The sequence below is a fragment of the Drosophila gunungcola genome, unplaced genomic scaffold, assembly GCF_025200985.1.
Source record: "Drosophila gunungcola strain Sukarami unplaced genomic scaffold, Dgunungcola_SK_2 000001F, whole genome shotgun sequence".
Lineage (NCBI taxonomy): Eukaryota > Metazoa > Arthropoda > Insecta > Diptera > Drosophilidae > Drosophila > Drosophila gunungcola.
Genome location: NW_026453197.1, coordinates 20,294,191 through 20,312,149, shown reverse-complemented (window position 1 = coordinate 20,312,149; position 17,959 = coordinate 20,294,191). Strand labels below are relative to the sequence as shown.

Below are 17,959 nucleotides of genomic sequence, written 5' to 3'. Positions count from 1 at the left end.
ATATGATATGTATGTTGTGTAATGAATTTATCACTAAAAAATATAATCAAAAAAATATATATATATATATTCTATGTTATTCTTTACGTTTTAATTTGAAACGTTTATTATTTTTAAGTTGTTGAAATCGTACCACTGTTCTACACTTCTACCATTGGAAAATATTTATGTATATATATTCTTTAAAATGTAAGTAGTATATAAAAAAGCCTTTTACGCCATTTTGAAAAAGATATTCAAGCATTCTCACGCAAAGTTTTTGGCAAACAAATCACGTGCTTTCCTGGACCTCACTCAAATGATATCATCTGTCGGAGAAACTCTGCGGCTTCACGCGAATTATTTTATAGTTAAACCAAAAATTTGATGTCATCAGTGGGAGAAAATGGTCGCATATTCCGCACATTGAGGAAATTCCAGGAAGCCTGGTGGTGATGACAATTTACGTGGCATTTTGTAATTGAACTTTCTACGTGTTCGAGTGGTGTACTTCGATTTGAGCCCCGTCCACCGATTTTAGTCGATTTGAGTCAATGCTAAAGGCGTTGCCACAAACCGCAAACTGTCGTGTCTAGGAGGTCGGGGAGGGGCCTCGAAACGTGCCCGAAGTATTATTACCGCCGTCTGTGATTGATGGCCTTTTGCGAGTGAGTCAGTGGATTTTTATAGCTCTACGCAGATCTCTTCCTTTCAATCAAACAGCAAAAAATCTGGACATCGATATCTCTGATACTAGAGAAACTCTATTTCAAATTAAGTACACTGGGAAACCTTGGAGTTTTTAAAGATCTTTAACGATTTAAATATTATTAAATAATAAAAGTAATAAAAATATTTTGTCAACTATATTGTTTATTTGGGTCACCATTTTATTAAACCAAAAGTCAAATACCTGGTTTGGCTAAGTTATGATTACCAATTAGTCTTAAAACTACAGAAATAAAATGATTACATCTCGTTCCTCAGATCCGTTAAAAATAAAACAAACACACCAAACGTTCAATATTAACGCAAACTTTATTTGAAATAAACTAACTCGCTATGGTTTGAATAAAATCATTTAAAATTCAAGGAAGACCATGGAATGCTATGGGGACTGCTGACATAAACTACTACAAAAACTCTTAAAAAATATGCCTACATTAGATTATAGGTTCAACTGGAATGTTGCTTGTAGTTTTGATTTCGTTAAATGCTCCTCTGTCTTACACATAACTTTTACTTTCAACCATTTTTTTAACTACAGCAAAATCGATTTACGATTTTGTTTACTCATTAAGATTAGCTTACCGGATAGGGAAACATAAATAAAAACTTGGAATTCACTCAAACAGCAACACTTAGTGTTGGGCCACACATAAAAAACTAATCGATAGACTCTCTCGTACTACAGGCTTACACATTAAGATGGGTAGATTTAAGCTATGTTCTATAAAATGCAACAATTATCGCTTATAGGGGATAGTTACTGTACTTATTTCTAAGTTTAGGCTTATTGCCTTGCCTATACATTGTACTAAAATGTACTAAAACGTAGCACTGAATTAATGTTTAACGTGCTTGTGGGTCCAAATGGGGAAATACCCTCGTTTGGCCATTGGGAACAATTTTTTTTTGTTTTTTTTTTTTCGTAAAAGCGCAGATTTTGAATTCCATTTCGATGGAAATTGGCGTATTAACATTTCAGGTTTTAAGAAAATTATACTAGATCAGAGTTTTGAAAATAACAAAACTAGATCTTTACACAAATTTAAAAGTTTTAGGGTGGTGATTTATAACCTCCTGAAGTGCAATAAAACCTTTCAAGAGATTTGAAATTACTCAATATTTTTGACAAACAGTTATCTTTACATGGAATGTAGCAAATTGGAGATTTTTTTTATTTTTTAACTTGAAATGTAAATGTTTATTTAAAACAAAAAAATAAAAAACCTGGAGTGCTGCCCAAAAGTAGGCAATACAACTTTCAAATACCTAGATATTTCTGATAAATAGTTTCATAGTTAATGTTGTTGTATCAAATTACAAATTACAATTACAAATTGAATTGTTTTTTTTATTACGATAGAACTTCTATCGTCTCATTATATCCTCAATGCTGAAGCCCGTTCTTCTGGGTGGTGCAGGTAGTGGTGGTGGCGGCGCTATGGCTGGTGCAGTCACAGGAGGTCCCACTGTGCTTGCTGCTGCCTTTTCACTGCCCGCTCCACCAGTCTCTGTACTCGGTGGCTTAACCAAAAGTTGCCTGGGTGGATGTCGTGACATATTCAGTGCGTATAAACTGGTATTATCCACGAACGACCTCTGACCCAATTGGTGGGGATCCATTAAGTCCATAGTGGGTGCCGGCAGGATCCTCTTGCGCATGGGAATCGAGCCCAAAAAACTGGGCATGGCCTCGTGTGGTGAATGCAAAGGTTGATTGGGTGGCTTACTCGCTTCCGATTGGGTGATTACAGTGGGCGGCGTGGGTGCGGGTGCACCCTTCGAAAGGTTCAAGCTCTTGTGGTGCAAATCGCGTCGAACATGGAGAATGGGTAAATAGGGATCTCCGTTGGGTGGCAGTAAGTGGGGATGCCCCTGGGTGGGATGATGGCTGGGTGGTGGAGCTGCAGTTGGTGGTGCTCCAGCTGGTGGATATCGCACAAAGGATGCTGGCATAGGCAGGCTCAAAATGCCAGGGTTTGCCATCTCTTCCAGCTGCTTTTCGCCATGTGGTCGCATTGTGTAGGTCTCGCCACCCTCATGATGACAATGGGTAACGCCCTGGCGTTCCGGCTTGGCTATGGCCAAACCCAGACCCAGACCCACCGTAGAAGTGGGGGGCATAGACGTTGAGGCTGCTGCTGCTGCTGCCCTGCCCGCCTGGAATCGAGCCACCAGAGCCACCTCCGCCTGTTCCTCGTCCTCGGCCTCGGCAAAGTCCTCCTCATCCTCCCTACTGGCCAGTTCATGAGCTTGTGGCATGTCCGGCAGCTCCTCTTCCTCATCGAACTCGTCGAATTCCTCTTCACTCTCCTCCTGATCCACAACTGCCTTACGCTTCAGTCGCATTCTTTCGCTTTCCGATTTGTCCGCTGCACCCAAATTGTGCACTGGCGATTGGCGTGGCGAATCCACCTCCAGCAGCGAGTCCTCTTCGTCACCACTCAAATTTCGGGCCTCATCTTCTTCGCCGACATCCACGAAATCACCGGAATTCACTTCACCCACTGCATGGGTCAGGGCATGGCGTCGCAGATCGCAATTGCGACGGAAGACTTTGCCGCACGACGAACACTCGTAGGGCTTGTGGTCCGTGTGGGTGAGCAGATGGGTTTTCAGGTTGGAGCGCTGATTGAAGGATCGACTGCAAACGGGACACTTGTGTGGCGACTCCTCCATGTGCAGGATCTTGTGGACAGCCAAAGTCCTTGATTGGCAGAAGCCCTTGCCGCACTCCGTGCATTTGAAGGGTTTCTCCTTGGAGTGGATGTACCTGGTTAAATAAAAGTTGAGAAAATAAGGAAAAGTTTGACATTATCTAAGAAGGCTTTGTATACCCTTACTTAGGATATATACCATTTTTTAAAGTATACCAAGGCGCGAGCTTTGTTAAATTCCCTCTAAATGTAACTAAACAAATGTATTTCACACATCATAATTTCACTATACAACCAATTTCAAAAAGTTACTGAAAATGTTTTCTTAACTTTTGAGAATTTCCTAATATTTCTTTATCAGAAACCTTTTAAAAGAGCAATTGAGATTCCCCAACATCCTTACAACTGATAGGGTATTTAACTGTTGTGTCTGCGAACGATCGCCTTGCATTAATTTTTTGAATGTTTATGGCGGCCATCTTGGCAATGGCGTCCACTTGTTGTTCGCCAGCAGCCGCCTCAGTTAAAAGCTAAAGTCCCCTCAGATTCAGATTCAGCATCGCATCGCATCGCTTCGCAGGCAGCAGCAGCTGCTGGAAAATAAAAAAAAAATAAAAACCCAAAACAGGTTCTGTCTGCTCTGGGGCCCCGAGATTCTTCTCCCATGCTCTGGTCAAAAAGTAAAAAAAAAAAACGAAAATAATAAAGAAGAATTAGCCCCGCGGCAAAGCAAACAAACGACAAATGGACCGATACCGAACGATCAAAAGACAGAACGCTCGGTCAGGCCGACACATGGAAGTCGTCGGTAAGATGGAGACCTGCTGCCTGGCATCGGGATATAATATATATATAGACCCGATACATAACCCCCTCCCCCCCACATCCCTCAATTTTAATGCTGTGGTGGAGGAGCCCCAAAGGAAAACCAACAGAGTTAATTAACTTTGTTGTGCTGCACTCTTTGGCCAAGATGGAGTTTCACTGGCAGTCGGAGGAGCTCTGATTTCTGGCTCGTTTTGTGGGGGAAAACTCATTTGGGTTGGGGTAGGAATATTCTTCAGATATTTTAGTTGTTAAAGAGGGTTTTAAAGTCCCAAGCGATTCAATAAAAGTGCTTGCTTTGAAACAGCTCTCTTATATTAATGTCTTTTTTAATAATTTAAAATTGCTTGTGATATTTAAAACCTTCAATCAATTTAATTAATTTTAGCTATAAGCCAAATTTTTGGATTATATAATATTAAAAACAAAAGACTAAAACATTGCAGCTTGCAGAGTATTAAAAGACTTTCTAAGCTTCGAAAAAACCTATCTTTTGCTGTGAATTTCAACCATTGCAATTGTTAGTTTGTAAATGATTATTTTCGGGAATCGAATTTAAATTTAAAATAAATATAATGCGTTTAAATCAAATAGGACCTTTTTAAAATTTTATATTTTCCACAAAGATTAAAATATTTTAATTTTTGTCAGGCAATTTATAATGCGTTACATTTAATATTTAAAATTAAATTTGATTTCAATAGTCAGATGTTTACTATTTCATTTTATTTATTATTTGGATTAAATTATAAGTTTAGAACTAACTAAGGGTATGACCACATTCGCCTTCTAAATGCACCATCAAGCTTAAACATATCTGCAGGCCTGAATGGCAATTACCCGATCCAGACACTCCCCCCTTTTGTGTTTTGTTTGTGTCTTTTTTTGTGCATCCCCCAAACTCACCTGTGATCCCTGAGGTGATCCTGTCGCCGGAACGCCTTGCCGCAGATATCACAGGAGTAGGGCCGCTCGTCGGTGTGCGTCCGCTCGTGGATGAGCAGATTGTACGACTTGGTGAACTGTCGGTTGCAGAACTTGCAGATGAATTGCTTTTTGGGCCGTGAAGCGCGGCCCGGCGCTCTGAGCAGACGCCGGTCGAGCCCGGCGTGCATGCCAGGACCCAAGCCGGGTGGAAAAAGCGCTGCGGCGGCGGCGGCTCCGGGGGGAAATGGAAAACTGCCGGCTCCGGTGGGCGAAGGGCCCGGTCCAGTGAGATATGGCGGCGGTGGGACGCCAGCGGGTCCGTATAAAACACCCGGCGGTGGCACACCAGGACCACCTGGTCCGCCAGGACCTCTGCCCAACATGGCAGCCGCCGCAGCCGCCTCCCTCAGGGCCAACTCCTTTCGCTTGTCCGCCATCATGGCAATGATTTCGTAGTTGGAATTAGTGCCCGGGCGGACTTTGCCGGTGGGCAAGACGGGCACAAAGGCGGAGATCTCACGGTGGTGCGGCGGTGGCTGCAGTCCGGCCAAATGCTGCTGATAGGCCAGCTGTGTTTCATATGCCGAGATCCGGCTGGCCGATGAATTGCGCGAATCGCCGCCATTCTGGGAGCCACCATCCGATCCACCCGATCCACCACCATTTCTATCCGCCACCGCACCACCGCCACCCACCGCAGCCGCAGCCGCTGCCATCGAGGTCATGAACTGATCCATTCGGGAAGGTCGCATCATGGGTATGACACCACCGCCACCTCCTCCTCCGCCGGAGATCTCGCTGGATGAGCTTTCCGTGGGCATTTTCGTGGAGGAGACTCCGCTTCACATTCCGTTGGAACTGCAAAAGATAGGGAGACAACACAATTAAAAAAATGGGAAAATTAAATAAGGGTAGTGGCATAAATAACAATTAGTAGACGATTGTGGGCTGGCTTAATTGGGCTCTCGTTTTTGGGGCTTATCTTAATTGCTAGCCAAGTGCAATAAACGGTTATTTGAACCTCGCTTTTTTATGGCCCCTAAGGTAGTACGGGGTATGATAAGCCACCTCGTTTTAGGTAAATATATTCAAGATGATGAAATTCTAAAGATTTTTAAACCCAATGAATGTTGCCAAAAAACATATCTTTGAATATCACTTATAAATTTGGGGATCTCAGATTTAAAGTATCAAAATATTTTATCGAAAATAAAATATATATAAAAGGTCATCAGTATCAGAAGATGTAACAATGTCAAAAATAAAAAAAAAGACCACAAGTTAACACAATATTTTAAAGATTTTTGTTCTTAACAATGGATACCGAGTAGACGGCAACGACAGTCAAAAAAAAATTTCATTTTGAGTAATACCGCAAATTAAAATTTGTCAACGAAAATAAAATATTTTTAAAAGATCACAAAGTTCTATAGAAAAACACTACTACAAACCCTCATTTTTTTTAATAAAAATAATTATCTTTTTAAAACAATGCAATTGCATGTCGAATCTAAGGAAATATTGTATATTTCATTATCTGAACCTATTGTAACTCACTTTTAATACACCCCAAGTTCTTCAAATTTGTTTTTGACACTTCTTATCAGGGAAATTAACACATTTAATGGCTTTAAACTTGCAAATATCACGAAAGCACAAATAAACACATCACTTAAAAGCGTTTTAGCCAGAATTTATACACGTAAATGGTATTTATTAGAACAGTATAGTAAGTGGAAAATCATTTTCCTGGAAATTACCCATACGATATAGAATCACAATATATATTTTCACAGGGTAACAAAACAGTTTATCACATTATGGTTTATTATTCTTCTGTATTATTTTTATTGTTGCTTTTGCTGTGTTTTTGTTGGTTTTTTGTTGGTTTATCATTATCAGCGGCGGACTGCCGACGACGAGGAGTGAAACTAAACTGAAAACGAGTCGCAGTTTGGCACCGCGATCGGGGGCTTCCAGTGCGCAGGTTAGATAAGATTGTGCGTCTAAAAAAAACCTGCCGCCGAACCACTGAGTCTGAGTAACAAGGGGGCCCCAGCACAGTAGTAACGATATAAACACACACGGAACACGAAACACACACTCACACTGGCAGCATTCTCTCCTCCAACCAAGATATATAGTATATCGGCAGATACTCTGGCCCTCTCAGATACAGATACAGTTGCAGATACAGATACAGATACAATTGCAGATACAAAGACATACTACAGATACAGATACAAAGAGGCAGGCAGCCAAGTTGCCGTCGGTTTTGGTAAGTGACTCGAACCGAACCGAACTCGACCGACTGCTTACTGGATTTACGCAACAGGAGCCTCGACTTCTGAGTGCCTCGAAAATCAAATCGACGGGGGAGAATAAATCGACGGGTGCAGGGGCCTAGCAGCCCGAAACGTGATCATCACGATAATAACAAAATAATGCAGATAATAATGATCACAATGATGGCCCGAACCATAAAATTTGTGGGCCCCATCATACAAACGCTTGTTTTTGCCATTTTAATGCGCTGCACAGGAAAAACAGAACCAAATGGGGGTCGATTTGGTTACTAAGAAAATTTGTAATAAATATAATATTATATAAAATAAATTAAACTCTATTCTGAAAAATATTATAGTATTGTAATAAATTCCTTTGTTTTTCAAAAGCTTATAGGAAAATGATTATGCTATGATTTTTAACCATACAAATATGTTTTTATTAAATAAATTGAACTGATTTTTTCCTGTGCACTTTTCTCATTTAAATTTATAACCAGTTGTGCGAAGTAAAAAAAAAACAGTATAAAAAATAACCCTGCTGTCAGTGCAATGACAGTTTTGCTTATCATTTGCTAGAATCGTTCTGGCTGTCTCAGTTGATTTCAATGCAAAATGCTGCAACGTCATCAAGATCAACATTAACATTCAGCCAACATCAAGCAAAGTGATCGTCATAGTTGGTTAACAAAAAAAAGCTTAGCCAAGATTTTGTGGCAGTTGAAGAGGCTCGCATTGTTGGAGATACCGTTCCTTATTTTTTTTTTTGTTGGATGACTAGCTGAGGAATTGTTGGCATTGTAGAGGTCTTATCTATGGAAATAATTTTTAGTATTGTCTGGCTGGAGAGTGCGCTGTCAGATTAACTCTATAAAGTAGCTGAAATCATGACTTGATCATGAGTATATCATTGATACAGTCTTTAGGTAAATGAATCTGCCTAGCTTGTTTTGTAGCTCAAGTGGGAGATATGTAAAACAAATTTGGATTAATAATTTATTATTTATTAGCTAGTTGTGTGTAGGACTTTCCTAATTCCGTAAAAAAAAGGATTATAATCTTAAGGCGATACGCAAAATGGTTATATCTTATTTGAAATAAATTTCAAAAATGAAAAAATAAACTTAATGGGTAAATGTAAGGTAATAAAACATTTTTTATATATTTTGTCTTATATGACAACTATTTCTGTGATAATAGGTTTGAACAAATGAAAATTTCGTAACTCACTATAAGATAAATATACAAATCATTTATAAATGTTTGACGGAACTCATAAGGGATGTTATTTAATAAAATATTTTTAAATTTATATTTTAGTAGTAGTAAGTTAAAAAACTTTTAGTTTAAAGTTAATAAAATAGAACTTTATTAATTTGGTAGAGTCAATAAAATGCTTTGAAAATTGAGAACTAGAAGTCGACCTTATTTTATAACTCCCAGTCCTTACCACAACCAACCCAAGATTTCTTCATGTCAGAAGCACATGCCAAAGTAATTCCCACTTTTATCAGATAGTAATTCGATAATGCGTCTACTCCAATAGCATTTGTTGATTTCTAATCTAACACAGCCGAGTTCTCCTGCCCTAGCTGATAAGTTGTCACCGTCTATCTATATTGGATTCAATAAAGCATTTATCTGATCTCTTTATGACACACTCGACTCTAATCTAATAAATCCCCCAACATGCCCAGGCTGATATAATCAGCGGACCCTTTTTTCTTTAGATGAGCGATGGCCCCGTAATATCTCATTCGATTACGATCCCGATAATCCCCCTACCAATTTCAGCTCACGTATTTCTGGTAGCCTCGAAAAAACAACAGCAAAAAAAAAAAAAAGAAATAGTGTAACCCGTTTCGGGTTTTCGTTTTAGTGATTTTTTCGATCTCGGTACTTTTTCTAGGGTTTTTTGTTTTCTCACTTTTGCATTTACGACCCGCTTGGACCGACGTTTTGCCCCACACACACCCTGTGCACATACAATGTACAATTCAGCGTTCATTATCTTTTCTGAAACATCGGCACTTTTGAAAAACGTCAAGCCAAATAAGAAAAACAAATAAAATTCATGTAAATAATGGACATCATCAGCAAAAGCGACGGCACGTAGACTGCCGTAGAAATATTGAGAGAGAGTTGTGCTGTGCGCACACATACAGATACAGATACATATATAGATGCGGAGATACAAAGATACTCGAACTGAAAGATCCACAGATACAGATACACCGAGACGTTTGCGCAAACGGTTGCCCAGCAAATGAAGCCAAAGGCTTAAAGTTCCCAATATATGTGCGTCTTTGGGTGCACAGGAAAAAATTATTTATTCTATTATTATTAAGTCAGGTCAAGGGCTAAACAAAAAAAAATTCAAATAATAATCATTAGGAAGTCGCTTAAAAATTAAAGGTAATCATAGCTTAAACTCGATTGTCCATTTTACTTAAAGATTTATTTGTGGATAATTATTTATAACAAATTGAAAAACAAAACGTTTATTTTAATAAAAGAGTAGTAAAAAATCGTATTTAAAATCGATAATATACCGTTAATAATAAAATGATAATTAAAAGATTATATATTAAACCTATTCAGATTTTCATGGTATTAAACAAATAGTTAAATGGATTTTAGTAACAAATAATCCTTAAGGACCCGAGTACTAGGTCTTAAAATCGTCCTAATCAAATAATTAATTTAATAATCAATTTTTTCTAAACATTTGTTTGCGGATACATTTGGAGATATTAAAATTAAAAACTTTGGTCCACTTATAGTACAATTTGTAATATTTACATTCTAAATTATTAAAATATATCAAAAAATCAAATAATGTTACAATAAAATTAGAGTTATACCACTAGCTGATCGATGATCTCATTTCTTTCTCTGTACAGTACATATAATAAAAAGAGCCAGAAGACCAACTACTGCTGGAGGAAAATAAAAGATATCGAGGAGCAATTTGGCTGCCACTTTTTTTCCCTCCTCAGTCTTGCTTTTTTTTTTCTTCTTCTTTTGGGTCCGGGATCGGTTCGTTTGCTGGGTTTTTGTGTGTAAACATCTGAGGCCAGCAGAAACTCAGAAACGCTGAAACCCAGGGCCCAGCAGAGTGAAAAGGTTTCAGTTGATAAAAATGAAAAAAAAAAAAAAAACAGAAAAATATATAAACACACAGACGACGCACACTGGGCAAACGGATTTAGTGTTTGTATAGAAAACGCAGAGAGTTGAGGAGGCGAGTTTGTCCCTCTGATGATGGCCTACGATGGTTGGAAATGTCCATGCGTCTTACTGCCCAGTACTTTGGGTGTTAAAAGGAGTATATCGGGTTTCTTTAAGCATGCAAAAGCGATCCATCAATAACCAAGTGATCCTATCATGTATTTGCTAGGAATTGAAAAAACTTGGTAGTCCATTGTTATAAAAGAGTAAAAATTAGGTAAGTGGTCAGCGTTCAGAAATGATTATAGTTAAATATATATCAATCCGTTTAAATAATGTATGTTAAATATTAATCAATATTATTAACGGAGCTGATAATTCTGTAAATTATATTTAAATACATTTGTTTTAAAAGTGAAGGGCCATCAAAATAAATTTAAAAATATTTTCTTCAACCATTTCAATGTATTTATTTAAAAAAAATTGTTAATAAATATATATATGTATTATTTTTATAAAATAGTAAATAATTTTTTTAAAAACAAAAACCAAAGGTGGTATGGAACAACACATAATATATGCATAAACTAATGGTAAAACGTTATGAATGGTATGATAACAATGTAAATGTTCTTAAATAAAGGTATGACCAATTTAAAACCCATTTATCAAGTGGAAATTAGTGATCTTCAAAAAAAAATACTTAAAATGCAGCATAAATTAGTACAGGTATAGCAATTTAAAACCCATTTCACAAGTAGAAATCAGGGAAATAAAAATACCAGCATAAATTCGATTCCCAGGGTATTTCTGTAGTTTATCAGTAAACCTACATTTCTGAGCATATCTTCTGGACCGAGTGCTTACCGGGTCCCCATATGCACTTCAGTTTGCTTACAAAACACCAGCCAACAACAACAAACAAGCCAGAAGACGATGACGAAGGAAAGTGGAGTGGTGGGAGGAGTTTTTTCATCGGAGAAGGAGAATGCGTATGGGTATTACGGTTGAGGTCCAAGGGAAAAAGGGTCGGAATGCTCTTGGCCAGGCTGTTTTTAATCCCTTCGGGATACCTTTTCTTTGGGTATATTTGTGTGAAGGTAGCTAATAATCAAGACAACGTAAGAGGAGGAAAATCGCCGCAGACTTATAATTATAGTCGAAGAGGAGAGCCAAGAAAATACAAAAAAAAAAAAAAAAGAAGAGGCCTGCACTTCGCATGCGTTAATCTGGAAACCCTTTCGGGCCCCCAAGCAGCATCTGAGATTATAGTCAAAGCTATTAAAAATCTAGCATAATCATTGCCCATGGTGAAAAACAAGTTGCGATGCTGTTTTATTTTTATTTTTTTTTAGCTCCCGAGGTAGGCAGGCGATCTTCCTTTGCACTGCCTTGTCTATAATTTTCTTGATTAATATCCATGAGATTTACACATTTGGAGTGGCTGGCCAGAGAACCCCTTTCTGTTCTATGTGTGCTGGACTGGCCATTAATTTAAAAGCTTTGCTAATTTCGCGGGGAAAATCGGAAAACGAGCAACTGCTAATGAAGTTTTATGGGTTCGGGAATGCAGCTGCAGCAGGATTGATACCGTCGTTAGCATAAATTGAAAATGCTTTCATGTTATGACTGAAGATTTGTTAAGATTCAAGGATGGAACGTTTGGACTAAGCAGAATTTCTTCGAAGGATTATGTTTAAGTGATAAACTGATTGATGTTTATATCATAAATGGTCAAAGAAATATCTAACCAAATTTTATCACATATTACATTTCTTAAAACATTAATTGTAGGTGAAAATTTAAAAAAATATATATTTAATATAAGTTTTAAATAAAATTCTCAAGTTAAGCACAAGCTTGTGCAATTATTCTTTCCTCAAAATGAATTATTCTTTATACTCATTTTAAATAAATAATGTTTTATAAAATCAATTTGAAATAAAATTTTCAAGATAAGCACAAGTTCGTATCGTACAGGCGTTTTTTTTTACCTCAAATTGAAGTATTCTCGGCTTAACTTTGACTCTTTCTAAAACTAATCCTTTGGCAGTAATCTACTTTGTATGCTAAGCCGATCTCTTCATAAATTTCTTTGGCATATTGTGCTGCTCCTTTCATTCGATCTAAATCCATTCAAGAATTTCACCCTTGAAAAGAGCTCTTTAAATCTTTTGTTAGTGGGATTGCTACTTTTTCCAGACAATCTATTATGTGATAATTTCAATGGGTCGATTCTTATTTATTAGAAGAGTTTATGCTAATAAGTGTAGAGGTCTTAAGACTATGATTTATTATTTCCATGCAATTGGATTATAAAAACTATTACTTTTCGTGATTCAAAATTATTTGAATTTTATTAAATTTAAATTTCAACATTCATCTAAGCTATGCTAAATAATTTTTTTAACCCAATCGTTTTTCAGACATCTTTAAGACCAAGGCAAAGCATAAAATGTAAGCTTTTGATCACCTTTCCGCTGTCTGATTTCGTTAATAGAATCAAATATTCATATTCCCCGGGACAACGTCTAATTTCCTCATCAAAATTGATGAGTCTCCGTTCCAGAACAACAATAAATGAACTGGTCTATCAGGTGAATTATAGACACGTGCCAAAACCAGGCGTGTCTATCGTATAGCCATTTCAAATCGTATATGGCGAACTAAAATTCATCAACTGTGTTGTCACGATTTTAATTAATTTCGATTTTCCTTTCAGCAAGGCAATTAGCCACATTTTCCCCCACTGCTGGTGCAACTGAAAACTAAAATAGTTTGTAACCGAAAGGGGGGAGCGGAAAACCCACCCAAAGAGGCAAAATGCAATAAACTTTTATGGTACTACCATTCTTATGCTAAAAATCCATTTTGACACAAGACCAAATGGCCCATAAACCAAGACAATGAACATCCAAAATAGATCTCCACTCGGGCGGAACAAAAGCCAATAACTTTATAGAACCACAGTCAAAAAAACACAACAAAAAATTCAAAACGAGACTGTGAGAGCGCGGGAGGCGTTTTACGAAAAGCTATGGAAAAAAAACTACAAAGAAAATGAAATGGTGGAAAAAAAAGTAAAGCATTTAAAAGAAATCAAGAGATGTAGATGACGATGGTCTGAGGTTGAGGCTGAATCCGAATCCAAATCAGTATCTCAACCCAACAGAAGCTTGCGGCAATTGCGTTTCCTCTTTGGCCACACGTTCTGGACAATTAAAGCCCCAAGTCGGGCTCTGAATCTGAATCGAGCCAAGTTAAGACCGCGACCACGACCGAAAGCCGAAAACCGAAAAACTGAAATCCAAAAAACCGGATTCAAAGCCGAGAAAGAGCGAAAAAGACGGCGAGAGCGACCAGTGGCCACTGGCACTGGCTACAAGTGAACTGGTTTACTAAGAAAAGAAACGGAGTTGGTTTTAAAACAGCAGAGAAAGACCGAAGTTTTCTATTCCCTCACAAGGCAAAAAACCACAGAAAAGCAATTAAATTTTAGCTATATTGAAAAATTACTTGAATAAAGAAAACTTTACTTCACTTTTTTGATTTTCTGATTAATTATTACAATTCTACAATATTTTTTCTTGTCTAGTTCTTTAGTTTGGATAAAAAATATTGTAATTCAAAAGTGAAAAAGGATAACAATTAAGGCAATTAATTAATATGAATGAATTTACAAAAACGAGTGAGTCTGCAATGGGTTTTTAATGAAAAGCGTGAGGTACTTATAAGTTTAAGAATAACTTAAGTTTGTCTTTCAATCTTTCTTTGTCTCAATTAAAAATAATGATTGGTAAGTTAAAATAGGAAAACAAACAAAACAAAACAAATTGACAAATTTTAAAATATGTCATTTACTTTTTGACCCCGTATTATCAAAATTCAACTACTTCATTTAAGCGATTGTATTATTACAAGGAAAGTATAGTTTTTGGGAATGATATATATACATATATATATATATATATATATTTTGTATATTTACCATATATATCTGTACAAGAAGCCCCACCAAATCATAATACCCATTCACAGAGAGGTAATAAAAGAGACCCCCAGAATTCCAAGCGAAGGTTTTTCGAGTCCGGCTCGAGCAGTCCAAGTCGAAGTGAGCGCCATAGCAAAAGCAACAACAATGCTGGCAAAGGGGGGTGGTTGGGGCTTGTAGGGGCCATGAAGAGAGGGAAGGGGGAGGGGGAGTGGGGCGGACTCCACGGCGGACTGTGCGGCACCACACTGAGTTCAGTGGCAATGACAGTGGCACATGCAGTTGTAGTGGAAGCCGCTTGTCGGTCGACAGTCCGCCAACCGCCAGCCTCTGTTGCCCTCTCTTTCTCTTGCCATCGCCCCGTCTCTTTCGTTTTGTGGAGCAGGTTTTGAGATATATCTCAGGTCTTTTTCTCTCTCTCTCTCTATTTCTCTCCCTCTATCTGCGTACTCGTTATTTTTCTGTACTCGCTGCCTTTTTGGCCAACGCAAAAATAACAAAATAAGAAAAATAAAACAAAAATAATTAGCTAGCCCTACGACGACAAAAAAAAAAACTAACGTTAAAAGTAAAAATAAGTGCTGTGGAATTTTTGCGTTCATCTTAGTGGGCAGGGCCTGTTCTTGGCGGTTTCTTACCTGTGGGTTAAACAGAAGAAAGCCTGGGGCTCTTTCAGCTCAATCTTTGCGGCCTCAAGTATCCAAGTAATTTTTTTGAACAACTTTATGCTTACTTGTTTTGTACTTTTTTAAGCATTTAGCATTGTTTTATGTTTTTCAAAGTAGAATCTGTGTTTTTTAAGTGGCACTTTAACTTTGTTTTTCAATGCGCAATTTTGTAGATGAATTTGTGTGAAAATTTTTGGAATTTTTATTTTCTCTTGGTTGATTTGAATTTCTGTAAATTAAAAGAAACCAATTTGGTTTAGGATTATGTGGAGAGATAAGGGTTTTATTAGAGCTTGAAATGTTTTTCACTATTGATTTCAGATTTGTAAAGGTTTAAAGTTTATGGGTTTTAATTTTTAATAAATAGTTTTAGGGCATTATGCGACTTAAAAACACGCACACAGTGGGACAATTATGAGATTCGAATCGCGACACGATCGCCCTAAGGGGTGGGCAAGAGGGGGCGGCAGGGGGGCGGTTACGGGAGCAGCAGCAGCATCAACGGCAGTCAGCTACCACAAACCACGTAGTTTTTTTTTTCAACCCAGCAAAATCCACGTACAACTCACGGGCACACACAAGCACAGGGTACCAGAGTATCTCACAGATACAAAAACCGAAGGAAAAAACCCGAACCGAAACCTCAGCGAACGCAAGAAAAACCGAACGAGAACGAGAGATACAACGGCAGCTGAAATGTGTTTTTCTACATTTTGTTTGAAATAGGAGCTGAAGCCAGTGCAGCTACCAATTCGCTCCTCAAGTAGTCCCAAACTCTTCCCACACACAGAGCCAGTTGCAGTTGAAAAGCGCTTTTCTCGAGGCAACTGGCGATGCAACAAGTTCACTCACACACACACACTGGCACCCGCTCAATAAGCGAGAAAAAGATACATCGGCCAAAGATACAGATAGATATAGAGCGAGAGGCACTCACAAATGCAGTTCACTTTTCCCATACGATCGTAGACGATCCGCGCGCAGGTGCGTTAGCCACGATTGAAACTCGAAGACTGAGCCACGATCTCGGAAAACCGGGCCCGAATGCCGTAAGAGAGAACCGAGAGAAACGGCCTGAGATACGGAGAAAGAGAGGGCGACAGCCAACGAGTAGCGAGCGGGAGCAGGAAAACCTGCTTAGTGCACAGGAAAAAAAATTGGTTTTTTAAATTTGCAGAAATAATGTTGATAGTAAATAGTAGTAAAAACAAATAGGGAATATATTGAAATTACACTTAAGCCTTTAAAATATACAAGCATAATTGAAGAGTAAAAAAGTACACCAAAAGAAAATACGGAAATAAATATGTATTTGGAATACCAAACATATGTTCAAATTTATGTTTGATCCAATAGTTTTATTTCCTAGATGCTACTGTTTCTTGAAGTTCTTCTAAATGTTGTATACGAAACTGGTAAGTTAATTTAACTTTTATCAGTTCTGATATTTAAACCTAAAAATTTTATAATTATTTACTCACTTCCCCTTTTCTTTAAAGTTAATAGGTATAAAAAAATAATTTTCTTATGTTTGGAATGCGTTTATTATAGAGTTTTTTCGATTCTGATACTTAAACCTATAATTGCTTCTTTTTTTTACTCACTAGAATTTTAAGATTAAAATTTAAAAATGATAAATAATTTCTAAAAATTTCTACCAGTGCAGGAGAGGAATTGAACCGAACTCAACCCAACCGACCGCCAGTCGCACGCTGCCAAATGGACGGGCGGACTTGGGGACGGACTTATACCGGAGACTGGCACTGGCGGAGCATGGAACGTGCATTCGTACGACGAGTTATTGTCAGTTAGAGCGCTACCTGTTTACCGTCCGACTACCGACTACCACCGCCGACTGCTTTTTTTTCGGCCCCGGTCGCGCGGGTAGGGTAACAATTGTCCGGGTGTTGCCAGATTGCCTCCGCTGCCCATGGATCGTTATGGTGGAGGTGGAGGTGGAGGAGTAGAAGGAGGTGGGTTCGAGCACTGGCACTGGAGGGTGTAACTCTGGTAGTCCCCTGTTTATTGTTATTCCTTTTTTGTGGGGGTGTATTTTGTTCTTCGGTTATTATTGCGGTTTCGTTTAGGAGAATGACTAATCGGAATCGCAAAGCGATAAGGTTTCTTCGGAGAAAGGGTTTTCAAGCGACGATTAGATCGAATGTTGGGGTGAAATAAACTTAATTACATACTTCGTATAATATTTTAAAATACCGCATCGATTGTGCTACTGATAAGTAAATATCGTATAAGATTAATCAATTAATATTAACCTTGAATTGCTGTTTTTAAAGTCATTATTATTATGTTTTTTGCCAAATTTATTGAACAATAAAAAGTTACTTTTATATTTCCAAATCACACTTTAACGATGTCTAAATACACCATAGTTCAGCAGCCAAATCATAAATTTATTTATGGAAAACGGCTGTAAAACAATACTGGTCTAAAGCGATAAAGTTATCGCCAGACTGACTTTTAATTATAGTAATTAGTTTTTATGATATAGGTGTGCGTGCTGAAATAAAATTAAAAGCTAAAATTTTTAGTCTGAAAAATCAAGGCATCATTTATTTAGAAATGCCTTTAGACTTGGATGCCTTTTTGTTAAGCAACGAAAGTTTAAAGTTGGAATTTTTAATTTTAAGTTCTTCCTTTAAAACAAATTCCACAAATCTTTTTTGTTAAGAACAACAATCTGGCAACCTCTTCTCCCAAACCAGCATCAAT

At 37.8% G+C, this 17,959-nt stretch overlaps 1 protein-coding gene across 6 annotated transcripts; it reads right to left on the bottom strand.

The window, feature by feature from the left end:
* Positions 1–998: 998 nt before the first annotated feature.
* Positions 999–16,248, bottom strand: LOC128261314 (protein bowel). 6 transcript variants are annotated; one of them, XM_052994941.1, is made up of 4 exons: positions 16,082–16,248; positions 15,200–15,458; positions 5,094–5,972; positions 999–3,478 (listed from the first exon to the last, which is right to left on the bottom strand). In XM_052994941.1, the coding sequence occupies exons 3-4, from the start codon at positions 5,933–5,935 to the stop codon at positions 2,074–2,076; spliced, it is 2,247 nt and encodes a 748-aa protein (XP_052850901.1). In that variant the 5' UTR covers positions 5,936–5,972; positions 15,200–15,458; positions 16,082–16,248; the 3' UTR covers positions 999–2,073. The 6 variants fall into 6 exon arrangements, with proteins under 6 accessions (XP_052850901.1, XP_052850902.1, XP_052850905.1 ...); XM_052994942.1 differs by having other exon boundaries at positions 16,167–16,238; XM_052994945.1 differs by lacking the exon at positions 15,200–15,458 and having other exon boundaries at positions 16,167–16,218.
* Positions 16,249–17,959: the final 1,711 nt, after the last annotated feature.

Coding starts and splice junctions, on each gene's coding strand:
- LOC128261314 (XM_052994941.1), bottom strand. CDS start 5,935: ATGCCCACGGAAAGCTCATCCAGCGAGATCTCCGGCGGAGGAGGAGGT. Junction 3,479..5,093: donor GATCACCTCAGGGATCACAG/GTGAGTTTGGGG, acceptor TTATTTAACCAG/GTACATCCACTCCAAGGAGA.